Source organism: Pseudophryne corroboree, chromosome 4 (assembly GCF_028390025.1).
Source record: "Pseudophryne corroboree isolate aPseCor3 chromosome 4, aPseCor3.hap2, whole genome shotgun sequence".
Taxonomy (NCBI): Eukaryota; Metazoa; Chordata; class Amphibia; order Anura; family Myobatrachidae; genus Pseudophryne; species Pseudophryne corroboree.
Window position 1 is genome coordinate 82,005,283 of NC_086447.1, and position 12,656 is coordinate 82,017,938.

Genomic DNA, 12,656 nt, shown 5'->3' on the forward strand with positions numbered 1-12,656 from the left:
CAAGTCTCCGGGGCTGGGGCGCAGTCACCCAAGGAAGAAATTTCCAGGGAAAATGGTCGCTCCAGGAAGCCTGTCTCCACGTAAATGTTCTAGAGTTAAGAGCCATTTACAACGGCCTGCTCCAAGCAAGAAGTCTTCTTCAGGGTACCGGTCCTGGTACAGTCAGACAACATCACAGCGGTGGCCCATATAAACCGGCAAGGCGAAACGAGGAGCAGAGCAGCAATGGCGGAGGCCACAAAGATACTTCGCTGGGCGGAACAACACGTCAGCGCACTGTCAGCAGTTTTCCTACTGGGGGTGGACAACTGATGGCGTCTCGGCTCAACAAGAAGCTCCCGAGGTATTGTTCCTGGTCAAGGGACCCACAAGCCACGGCGGTGGACGCCCTGGTGTCTCCGTGGGTCTTCCAGTCGGTGTATGTGTTCCCTCCTCTTCCTCTCATTCCAAGGGTGCTGGGGATCATTCGTCGATTCTCGTCGTCCCAGACTGGCCAAGAAGGGCCTGGTACCCGGATCTTCAGGACTTAATGGTGGAAGATCCTTGGCCACTTCCTCTAAGAGAGGATCTGTTGTTACAGGGTCCATGCGTGTTTCCGGACTTACCGCGGCTGCGTTTGACGGCATGGAGGTTGAGCGCCAGATCTTAGCTCGTAAGGGTATTCCCAGGGGAGTCATTCCAACTCTCATTAAGGCTAGGAAAGAGGTTACGGCGAAACACTCTCACCGTATCTGGAGGAAATATCTTTCCTGGTGTGAGGTTAAAAAGGCTCCTGCGGAGGATTTTCACTTGGGTCGTTTTCTCCACTTTTTACAGGCGGGTGTAGATGCAGGCCTGAAATTGGGTTCCATCAAAGTGCAAATTTCGGCTTTGTCTATTTTCTTTCAAAAAGAGTTAGCTGCCCTCCCAGAGGTTCAGACTTTTGTAAAGGGTGTAATGCATATCAATCCACCGTTTGTACCGCCTGTAGCGCCATGGGACCTTGATGTCGTCTTACGGTTCCTCATGTCTTCCTGGTTTGAACCTTTGCGGACGGTTGAATTCAAATTTCTCACTTGGAAGGTAGTTATGCTTTTGGTGCTGGCATCTGCCAGGCGAGTATCGGAATTGGCAGCTTTATCTCATAAGAGTCCGTCCTTGATTTTTCATACGGATAGGGCGGAATTGAGGACTCGTCAACAATTTCTACCGAAGGTGGTTTCGTCATTTCACATTAACCAACCTATTGTGGTTCCGGTAGCTACGGAAGAAGTGGCGATTCCAAAATCTCTGGATGTTGTAAGAGCGTTAAAAGTTTACGTTTCTAGGACAGCTGTTACTAGGAAAACTGAAGCGTTGTTTGTTTTGTATGCGGCCAACAAGGTTGGTCATCCCGCGTCAAAACAGACTATTGCACGCTGGATTTGTAGTACGATCCAGCAAGCTCATTCTTCGGTGGGGTTGCCGGTGCCGAAGTCGGTTAAAGCCCATTCTACCAGAAAGGTGGGCTCATCTTGGGCGGCTGCCCGAGGTGTTTCGGCACTACAGCTTTGCCAAACGGCTACTTGGTCGGGTTCGAACACTTTTGCTAAATTCTATAAGTTCGATACCCTGGCCGATGAGGACCTGGCGTTTGCTCAGTCGGTGCTGCAGAGTCGTCCGCACTCTCCCGCCCGTTCTGGAGCTTTGGTATAATCCCCATGGTCCTTTTGGAGTCCCCAGCATCCTCTAGGACATAAGAGAAAATAGGATTTTGGTACTCACCGTTAAATCCTTTTCTCCTAGTCCGTAGAGGATGCTGGGCGCCCGTCCCAGTGCGGACTATTACTTGCATTATATATTTTCTTACTGGTTAAGTTAGTTTATACACGACTTGTGTATTGGTTGTTGCAGCTGGTTGCTGGAGTTTTATGCATACTGTTATCTGGTTTGGCGTTATTCCGGTTGTACGGTATGTTTATGGTGTGGGCTGGTAATTTGGTAGCCCTTAGTTAAAACAAAAATCTTTCCTTGTAATGTCCGTCTCTCCTGGGCACAGTTCCTATAACTGAGATCTGGAGGAGGGGCATAGAGGGAGGAGCCAGTTCACACCCAGTCTTAAGTCTTTTTAGTGTGCCCAAGCTCCTGCGGATCCCGTCTATACCCCATGGTCCTTTTGGAGTCCCCAGCATCCTCTACGGACTAGGAGAAAAGGATTTAACGGTGAGTACCAAAGTCCTATTTTTACCCTTGCATTCTGGCTGGACCAATATGCAAATATGTAGCCGTTAACTTTATGTATTAAACTCCTGTTATATAATAAAATATATAGAGTGTAAGCTGCTCTGTCTGTAAAAACCCAGGCTCTCTTTAATATTGCTTGTTCCCAGTTGTAAAGAACAGCAAAATATGCTGCCTAAATATATGTCCGTGTTGCGTAATAGTTTCCAAAAATGTCATAAATAACTAAAAAAAAAAAAAAAAATGTTCTTGAACCCTTTGGAAGATTTTCCAGTGTTACCTGTATACTTGTCACATAACAAATAGGAAATATAGATATTCTAGATAGAGAATATGGGGTGTATTCAATACCTGTCTGATTCTTTCCAACGGAAAGGATCCGACAGGTCAGTATTCAGTGAGCGGCCAAATCCAACAAGCTCCCGACAGTTGCTCGTCACCCATCCATGCTCCGTCCCCACTCGTCTCCTCACCCGTCCACGTTCCGTCCCGACAGCCGCCCCTCACCCGTCCACGTTCCGTCCCGACAGCCGCTCCTCACCCATCCACGCTCCGACCTCGCTCGTCTCCTCACATGGTCCCGTCCCCTCCTACCTGTCCCCGCTCCTCCGTCTTAGTTCCCCGGTTCCGACAATGTCAATCCGACTTTAAAAAAAAGTCGGATTGACATTGTCGGAACCGGGACCAAAACCTGTAGGTTTGACTGCGTTCCCGACAATACACACGTGGATTTCCGACAATCCACGTGTTTTCCGACAAGTTGGGAATTCCTGACTTGTCGGGAAAAAATGTCCCGGCATTGAATAGGTGACCTAAACCTTGTCGGAAACTGCTGTCTTTCCGACAATACATACACCCCTATGCATTAACATTTGGCAACTTAATGGTCAGCTGGATTGTGCCCTGATACTTTGGAATAATAGCCGTCTCGTGTGATTGTGAAATACTTAGAGCTCCAGTCGATGTTACCGAGGATTTTTGTTCCTAGTTATTTTCCGCTAATGGATTTTTAGGGAAACGTACAATCTGTGACGGATAAATAAACATGAGTCTGCAGAGATTAGATGGTCTGATTGTGACTGAACAATTCTATGAATAGGGCTGAAGAGGAGATATAAGCTGCTTGCAGAATGAAAGACGGTATTCAGTCTCCTAGCTCATCAGCTTTGCTGCCACATCGCTGCACAACCTCCGCTCCCTGAATTGGCTGCATTTATGGAGAAACGTCTGTTATATTATATTTTATGTTATTACTATTCCTAATTATACTGAGCCTGCGAGAAGGGGCTAATCTGCCCCCACCTCCTGCCTGGTGTTCCTTAGAGAGCACCGCTGTCCGTCCAGCTGATTATAGAGGAAGGGAACACAAATAATAACGAAGATGTAACAAGTGCTGTGTATATTATTATTTATTATTGTTTATTAACAGTTTCTTATATAGCGCAGCAAGTTCCGTTGCGCTTTACAATTTGAAATAACAATAACAAACTGGGTGATAATGGTCATAGAGGTAGGAAGGCCCTGCTCGCAAGCTTACAATCTATAGGACACGTATGGCATAACATGTTCTGTTGTGTGTATTTATTCAGACTAATGCTACATTGCACCGTATAGCTGGCAGGTGCGTCCGATGTAATTTCTGGACAGACACTTTGTTTTATATGTATACACGGGTTGGGTACGGGATCCCGACGGTCTGAATCCCGGCGGTCAAAATACAGACGCCGGAATCCCGACCATCAGGATGCCAGCAGGGGAGTGAGCGGAACGAAGCCCCTTGCGGGCTCGGTGGCTCACTTCGTTTGCCACAGGTTCTAATCCCATGTGTGTCGTGGACCCCCAGGCGTGGGAATAGCTGTGACGGCACAGTCGGGATTCCGGTGACGGTATTGTGACCATCGGGATTCCGACCGCCGGGATTCCAACTATATCCCGTATACACTTGTGGTATATAAATATATATGTGTATATAGATGCATAGCCCTGGATCCGGCACTGCCGTAATAAAGGTAATATACCAAGGTGCCTAACTTGAAATACAGTAAGTACTGACATGCAGGGACCTGGTGAGGCACACAGTGATAGGTGCTTCCGTCAGTGTCCAGCATTTCAGTTTTATTAGAGAACAGTCTTCAGGTTCTAAAATAAAACCATAATGTACACTGAGTGACGTACTGTATATGTTACCTTGTGAGTGACTAAGGGGTCTATTTACTAAGCCTTGGATGGAGATAAAGTAACTGGAGATAAAGTACCAGCCAATCAGCTCCTAACTGCCATGCCACAGGCTGTGTTTGAAAAATAACAGGAATTGATTGGCTGGTACTTTATTTCCAGCGACTTTATCTCCACCCAAGGCTTAGTAAATAGACCCCCAAGTCCCTGAGTGCCACCCTGCCATGTCTGGTCTTTTCCATGTTACATGGTGTACATATAGTTTATGCCCAATTTCAGGTCCGGACTATAGATCAACAGTCATTAGGTTGAACCCATATGGTCGACATATAAAAGGTCAACACTGGAAAAGGTTCAAAAGGTCAACAGGTTCACATGGTTGACGTGTGTCAACCATTCCCATATCTGGTCGTCACGCGTTTTCTTTTTTTAGGTTTTTTTATCATGTTTTTGGACTTTTTCCTTCCTTGACTATCCATGTCAGCAATGGTAACCTTTAGTAACCTTGTGGCTTCCGGAGTGCGACACCGTGCCTGAAGCGTGGGAAAAGCTATCCACACTAACCCCAAACATGCAAAAAAAATATGCTGCTTTATTATACTGTGTGTGGCAATATTGTTGCCGTTGAACAATTTGTAGATGGAGGCGCCATACTGTATATTACAACAGGAGCAGGCAGCCTCTGGAACTCCACCATAGGCCCCTGTGTATTGAAACGTTTACCCTATTACCCCTACATCTAAAGCATGATACCAGTGTCCTATGTAGAGGGTATGAGTTGTGTTAAAAAAAGAAGTACAGGTTGAGTATCCCATATCCAAATATTCCGAAGTACGGAATATTCCGAAATACGGACTTTTTTGAGTGGGAGTGAGTTAGTGAAACTTATGTTTTTTGATGGCTCAATGTACACAAACTTTGTTTAATACTCAGTTATTAAAAATATTGTATTAAATGGCCTTCAGGCTGTGTGTATGTGTATATGACACATAACTGAATTGTGTGAATAAAAACACACTTTGTTTAATGCACAAAGTTATAAAAAAAATATTGGCTAAAATGACCTTCAGGCTGTGTGTATAAGGTGTATATGAAACATAAATCATTCTGTGCTTAGACTTGGGTCCCATCACCATGATATCTCATTATGGTATGCAATTATTCTAAAATACGGACAAAATCCGATATCCAAAATACCTCCGGTCCCAAGCGTTTTGGATATGGGATACTCAATCTGTATATGTTTTTATAATTTATATATTCAAGAATAAGTGCCCTTGCACTAGGGTTACCACCTCATCCCTTTATTCTGGACACACATTAATTACACAGGTTCTGTGGCTGATTAAAACCAGGTAAAATGGAGTCTTGAAGTCAGCCAGCCACAGAACCTGTGTAATTAATGTGTCCAGAATTAAAGGGTTGAGGTGGTATCAGGGTTGGACTGGCCCACAGGGGTACATGGAAAACCACCGGTGGGCCCTACTGCCTGGGGGCCCCACCCCCTCCTCTAGGGATCAGGTTCCAGACTTCGCTGTTACTAATCTAGTACACTATTTTGCATGCACTACAGTATTTACTGTATATACTTATCTAGGTGACCAGCTCTTGCAAAATGTTAGGCAAACCAATGTGGTGGCTGGGCACACCCCCTCTAGAGACTGGCCACACCCCTAAACATGGGCTCCTACCACTGCATTCCCCCGGTGGGCCCTACATGCCCCAGTCCGACACTGGGTGGTATAGATGCACCCCATCTATATATACAGGGGTCGCAATGACAAGTGGTGGGCTGCATGCTTTAGCTTGCTCTATGCCCAACTGTACCGTGCTGCACACACTCTGCTTATGAGAATGGTGACTGTCAGCTCATGTGCAGTATTCAAGGCCGGATTAAGCTTTGTAGGAGCCCCAAGGCAACTAACTTGTGGAGGGGGGGCCCTACCAGTAGAATTTTCATTAAGAAATGGTGGTTATGTTATTAAAAGTATTTTTACAATGGGGGTAATATCTGAGAGATAAAAAATCAGCCTAGTTGTAATGTGCAATAATTAGTCCACAAGGATTATATTTGCTCCCCAAATTTATGGTTCCTTTTTCAGAGACCCTGAGCTTACATATTGCAGAACACATACGATGTATCATCTCTCCTACCTATGTCACTATCCATACATGCAGAGCCGGATTACCAACAGGTCTCAGTTGCCCCGGAAAGCCCACACACAGCTTCATCACCAGTGGGGGGCACTGTGGTTCTGTGTGGCATAATGTGAACTGTGGGCACAGCAGTGGTGCTGGGAGTATGTACACATTATACTTTCTTTTCTTTTTTTTCAGCGTAAGTAAATGTAGAGTATTCATTTTAATTTGACTTTAAGGCAGGGTCTGACTTATTGTGCTCATGTATTGCAGAGTGCAGGGTTTTATGGAGCAAGAGGGACGGAGGCCTCGTCTGCTTGTAGCTAAAATGGGACAAGACGGACACGATAGAGGGGCAAAGGTCATTGCCACTGGGTTTGCAGATCTCGGATTTGATGTGGACATCGGACCCCTTTTCCAGGTGACTGCTCTTAAATGACCACTAAACTTGAATGTTCTTATATGACCCACAAAGGTAAAGTACAATGTTCAGTGTGACCCTGACATTCCGCTGCATCTCTGTTACATAGTAACACTTCATCTCTCCCACCTCTATTATAGACAGCGGAAGCTCCTCCCACATCATAGCATAATGTCCTAATGGGACACGTGACTCTCATCGCGCACAGCTTCATGATGCCAGGGTCATCGAAACATTAGTTGTTTTATGTATATGTAACAGCTCAGTAGATCACAGCCTATTATATACACTACATAATGAAAAGTATGTGAACGTCTCATTACAGCCCCATCAGCATTAATATGGCGTTTTCTCCGTCGTTGATTCTATAACTAGATTATAGAACGTGGCTGCTGTGCAGGGACTTGCATTGATGAGACGCTGACGTTGTGCGATCAGTCTGCGTTCCGTTTCATCCTCATGGTGTTTGATGGGGCTGAGGTCAGGGCTTTATGCAGGACACGTGCTTCTACACCACACTCTGCAAACTATTGATGGACAATCACCCTGTGCGGCAGGCATTGTCGTGGGCCGTACCGAAACTGCTGCCGTAAAGTTGGGGCCAGGCAATTCCCTAAAATGTCACTGTATGCTGTAGCATTAAGATTTCCCATCATTGGAACTACAGGGCCCAGGCCAAGATCCTTTCCTCCGATCCAGAGACCAATGCCGGTGCGCTGTACACCACTCCAGCCGACGTCTGCCGCTGTCCATTGTGATGTCATGCTCGCGTTCGGCTGCATCACCGTTTAATCCATATCCATGATTGGTTCTTGTACTGACTTTGTATCCAGGGGACACATTGGAACTCGGTGGAGAGCGGCTCTGATGTTTTCATGTTACTCGCTTCAGCTCTGACAGTGGTCCTGTGCGGTGAGCCCGCGCGGCCTACCACTACATCCGAGCTGCTGTGGCTCCTGCACATTTCCACGTCACAGTAACAGCACTTAGTGGTGTCCGGGCAGCTCTAGTAGTGCAGAGGATTGGATTCATTGGAAACATGACCATACGGTTTGCATTAACCTCAAACAAAGGGTGTAATGACTGTGTAAGTGCCCTTTAAACTCCACTTGTGCGCCAAGTAGCTAATTGTAGTAGAAATACCATTATCTGTGAACCAGCCTGTGCTGAATGCATAAGGCACTTAAAGGGTCATTATGCTGAGCTTTGGGTGTTCTGCCTCCACGTGACAACCGATTGCAAATTCTGTTAAGTAGCAGAATGTGCAGTCCTATTGATCGCATACTGGGGGTTGCCCGGGACCACGCTGAAAATAGGATAGTCTCCTGCCGGCGTAGCCAGGCCGCGACCACAGGAGGGCCACCACAATTTTTGTGATCGCTGCGGTTGCGTGGGACGTCATGCAGCCGCCCGTCACGTCCACCGTTTGACTGCTGCCGCCTCCGTTTTCATTGCGCCACCCCCGTTTGACTGCCGCCCGCCCCCTCCCCCCACACACACACACCCAGAATATGCGGGAGCATGCACAGGATGGTCGTAAAAATTCCGGTTGGATCGCTATTTGCGAACCAACCTGAAATAGCCCCAATGTGCACTGTGCTATTTCCCCTTCTGTGAGATGAGCGTTGATACTGTTATGTAGGGTTGTCCGTGGTACTTTGGCCAATGATTGAAGCTATGCAGTTGGTTCTTATAGCTGGTCCTACTTTTAGCTGCAGAATGAGGACTATGCCAGCCCACACACATAATGTCACTACATACCTGTGTCCATTAATGCAGCTGATCAGAATAATTTGTAATTACATTTTTAATCCACTCTTTCCAATAACAAGGAAGCAGAAACGAATTGCTTCTAACATACACAATATATGTTCCCTTTACACTCATCTAGCCATCAGCCGGGAGATTATATGTGAGGTTCACATAAAGGACACCCACTCCGGCCCCTGGCAGCTATAGGAGGTGCAAACTCACATTCTTGTGTTGCGCTGTTCGGACGGACTGTTTATAGGTCGTTTGCACAACCTGTGAATGTGGACGGAACGCCTGTCAATTCATTTCACAAGTCTTTGAAGTGTTAAACACACATTGTACGTAGATTAAGGAGCCACTGGAGCTAAAAGTGTCTTATATTACCCCAATTACATTTGTTTTATGAAGATAGCGGTATGTTTATCATCTTGTGTTTTTTCCTAAGACTTTGTTAGCTGTTCCTATATGATGCAGTTTGGATTAATAATTGGTTATTTAAGACAAAACTCTTATAGGCACTTATACAGAGGAGGGGACCTGCGTGCAACCTCCCCCGGTGTCCCCGCGCCTGCGCAGAGAAGACTTCAGCAATGTTCACTGTACATATCTCCAGGAGAAAGCCGCCAATGCCATTTTCCTAGTGATTTCTATTCTGCAAGGGCGTATAGCCAGGGGGGTGCAGGGTGATGCGGTTTGGGCCTCAGGGACACATGTGCACCTCTCATCCTACACCCAGCTACAGATATGCAGAACCACTGACATAGAAGGCAGTACAAAGACGGAGACACTGCATCTGCCGTAGAACTGGGGCAAGGTTCGATGGTGGCACCAATCGGTATTGCAGCATGTACGAACACTAAAGATGGACGTCTCAGTCCTTGAACATTTTGACGCACAGTTGTTCACAAGGGAAGGTCTGTGTATTGGCATCCGCCAATAGATGCTGCTGCGTGTGACTCATAATCAGGCCCCAGGTGTCTGGGATCAGTGGCATATTGGTCAAAACTCAGGAAAGTCTAATCAGACAATATCGGCAGTATGACACTTGTGGGCCTGATTTTGAGTCGGATGCAGGTGGTGTCTGCGACTTTATGCAAAGAACGCTACAAAGCCCTTCCCTAGTGTACATCTGTGCGTCCAAAGACTGGGACACTCACTCTCAGCGTTTGTTGGCGCTGAAGTACCACGTGGAGCGTCTTTACAAGCCACCCCCAATTGCACCATGGAAACTCTACCAGCTCCATGACTAGTACAGCTTCTCCGTCTGCCTATGGCCGCCTATGAAAATGGCGTCGGTGACATTCTCCTGGAGATATGCGCAATTGACTCTGGAACATGGCTGAAGTCTTCTCCGCGCAGGCGCCGGGACACCGGGGGAGGCTGCACGCAGGTCCCCTCCTCTGAATAAGTGCCTATAAGAGTTTTGTCTGAAATAACTGCATCATATAGGAACAGCTAACAAAGTCTTAGGAAAAAACAAGTGAGTCTTGTGAAGCAACGCGTTGCGACTAAGACACATCGAGTGGGAAACTATGCTTAGCGCAAGCCGTGCCGCACGGGACCTGGAGCGCCTAGAAGGGACGTGTGACGCGACTGCGGTAACAGTGAATGAGGACACATCTGTATGTACTTTCTACATACCTTATATGGATGCCCCCATTTCATTATGTATTACAGTAAATATACCAATCAGTTAGGATTTCCAGCTACACTGATCGAGGCATCGCCTTTTATCATAGTTATCTTTTCTTAAGCTGATGCTTTTTTATTATTTTCTGTTACTCAGATAAAATATTTGCTAGCTTGCACATATAAAGACATGGGTGTGGATTAACGGATCAAGAATGTACTGGTCGACACTGTATGGTTGACATACATTAGGCCGATGAGTACAAACGGACAACAGGTTCAAAAGGTCAACATGAAAAAGCACACGCGTTTCGTTTCTCCACATCAACGCGTTTCACTATGAAGAATTTGAATAATTTGTATCCATATTATGTATGTGTTGATATTTAAGAGCACTTTTGCACGTCACTTGGCAATGTCAGCCATTTTGTGAGCTAGGCTGTCATTCAATAGTATACAATCTACCACTACTGCTAAGAACTAGTGATACTATTGAGGAATACTAGACACTTCTGCCATAGAGTAGAGGCAGCGGTGTGTGCTAAATCAGTATCACTGAGACACGAGGCACTGTGCCTCATGCCACAGGAGTGTTGTTATTGCTTAGTTACTTCATACAAACAGGTTCACTGCACAAAATAGCTAATTCTGCTGTCTGATTTGATGGGTGAACTTTACACAGAATGGATAGATTACGTCTCCCTTTGTTTATTCTGCAGGCACGGCCTATTGCAGTAACAGCCCATGTTCCTTAAACTGTTACCAGGCCACAGATGATGTGGAATTAAATAACACTGTATTGATTGATGGCACATTTTCAGAATATTGTTAATACTGAGGCATCTGGTGTACGAGCAGCCAGAATGCAATACATTAACTTATTTTTCTCGTTCATCGATTATCATTAGCTGTGGCCAATTTTGCGTCCATATTATTATACATATGACAAGTTTAGCATTTCCCATCTGTTAATATGCACATATCTCATATGTTCAGGTAATTGTCAGGTCATTATTCTGTCACATTTGTGTCCCCTACATACTGTACCTGGATGCTTAAAAATATTCTATTACAGTACTATAGAATATTCTATTACAGTAAATGTGTTACTCATGTGTGCAGCAATGATTAGTTTTAGTGCTGTAAACCACAAATACGGCCGTCTATAATTAGGATTTATTTGACATTATTTCTTCATGCTTAAGTTCTTATGTAAAGCGAAGTAAGGAACTGCATCTGCGACAGAGCTGGGGCAAGTCTTGAAGGTGCAACTAAAGGCACACAGAGATGGAAACACACTTTCACAAGTGTGCGTCTCAGTTTTGTGAAAATTGGCAAAAGACTAATTATCAACGCCAACGTGTGTTACACTATATCTTCAAGGTCTTCTCCATTAATAAATTATATGTAACGTTTCAGCTTATTTAGGGAATTGTGTTACACAGAAAAAAAGAGAAAATGCAGGTGCACACTGTAAACACTAAGAACTCTAGTAATCAGAACAATTATAATAAACTCTGCAATTTAACATGAAGTAAAATTGAGGTTCTTAGCATTTTTGGGCAAAAAATATGGGCCAAGTGACCTCATCAGGCGGGTCCCTAACATTCCTAAGGTTTAAGTCCAGAGCACGGGATCCCCTCTGGCCAGTACAACCCCACCCAACTTCCCTAAGGCATCACACTATTGAAGTAGCAGCTTAAGTGTTAAAAGGTGTTTCATTAATAAGAAGTAGCAGCTCAGTTCTAAAAGTGTTACACACTGTAGGTGAGAAGTATTAGGGTGTTAAAAAGGGTATCTGGTCTCTAGGTCGACCACACTTAGGTCAACAGTGTCTAGGTCGACCACTGTTGGTCGACATGACAAAAGGTCGACATGAGGTTTTTTAACAATTTATTTTTACGTTTTTCATACTTTACGATCCACGTGGATTACGTTTGGGAATAGTAACCTTGCCTGAAGCTTGGCAAGCAAAGCGAGCCATGCAAGGGGACACGGTGCACTAATTAGGGTTCCCGGTCACTCTACGAAGAAAAACTACATCCAAAAATTTTTAAAAAAAAACTCCTGTCGACCTTTTGTCTTGTCGACCTTGTACATGTCGACCTAATGCTTGTGTCTACCCATTTCAGGTGTCGACTTAGCTACTGTGGACCAAAAGTGGTTGACCTAGACAGTGTCAACATAAGTCTGGTCGACTCTATAATCCACACCCGTTAAAAAGTGTCACATTTAGTTTAAAAAAAAACCTGTTTAGGTGCTAAAAAAGATTTAAGTGTTAAAATTATGGTGCTCCAAAGCAGCCTGGCCACACTCACCCAGGGGACCCAACACCCCAAAC

The 12,656-nt window shown here is 45.3% G+C and overlaps 1 protein-coding gene across 3 annotated transcripts in view; it reads left to right on the forward strand.

Annotated features, from left to right (window-relative positions):
* MMUT (methylmalonyl-CoA mutase) overlaps positions 1-12,656 on the forward strand; it is a 136,268-nt gene that overhangs the window by 110,401 nt on the left and 13,211 nt on the right. For all 3 annotated transcript variants that reach the window (XM_063915205.1, XM_063915204.1, XM_063915203.1), the window contains exon 11: positions 6,787-6,934. In XM_063915205.1, the coding sequence (XP_063771275.1) occupies positions 6,787-6,934 (148 nt within the window). The remainder of the gene's footprint in view (positions 1-6,786; positions 6,935-12,656) is intronic.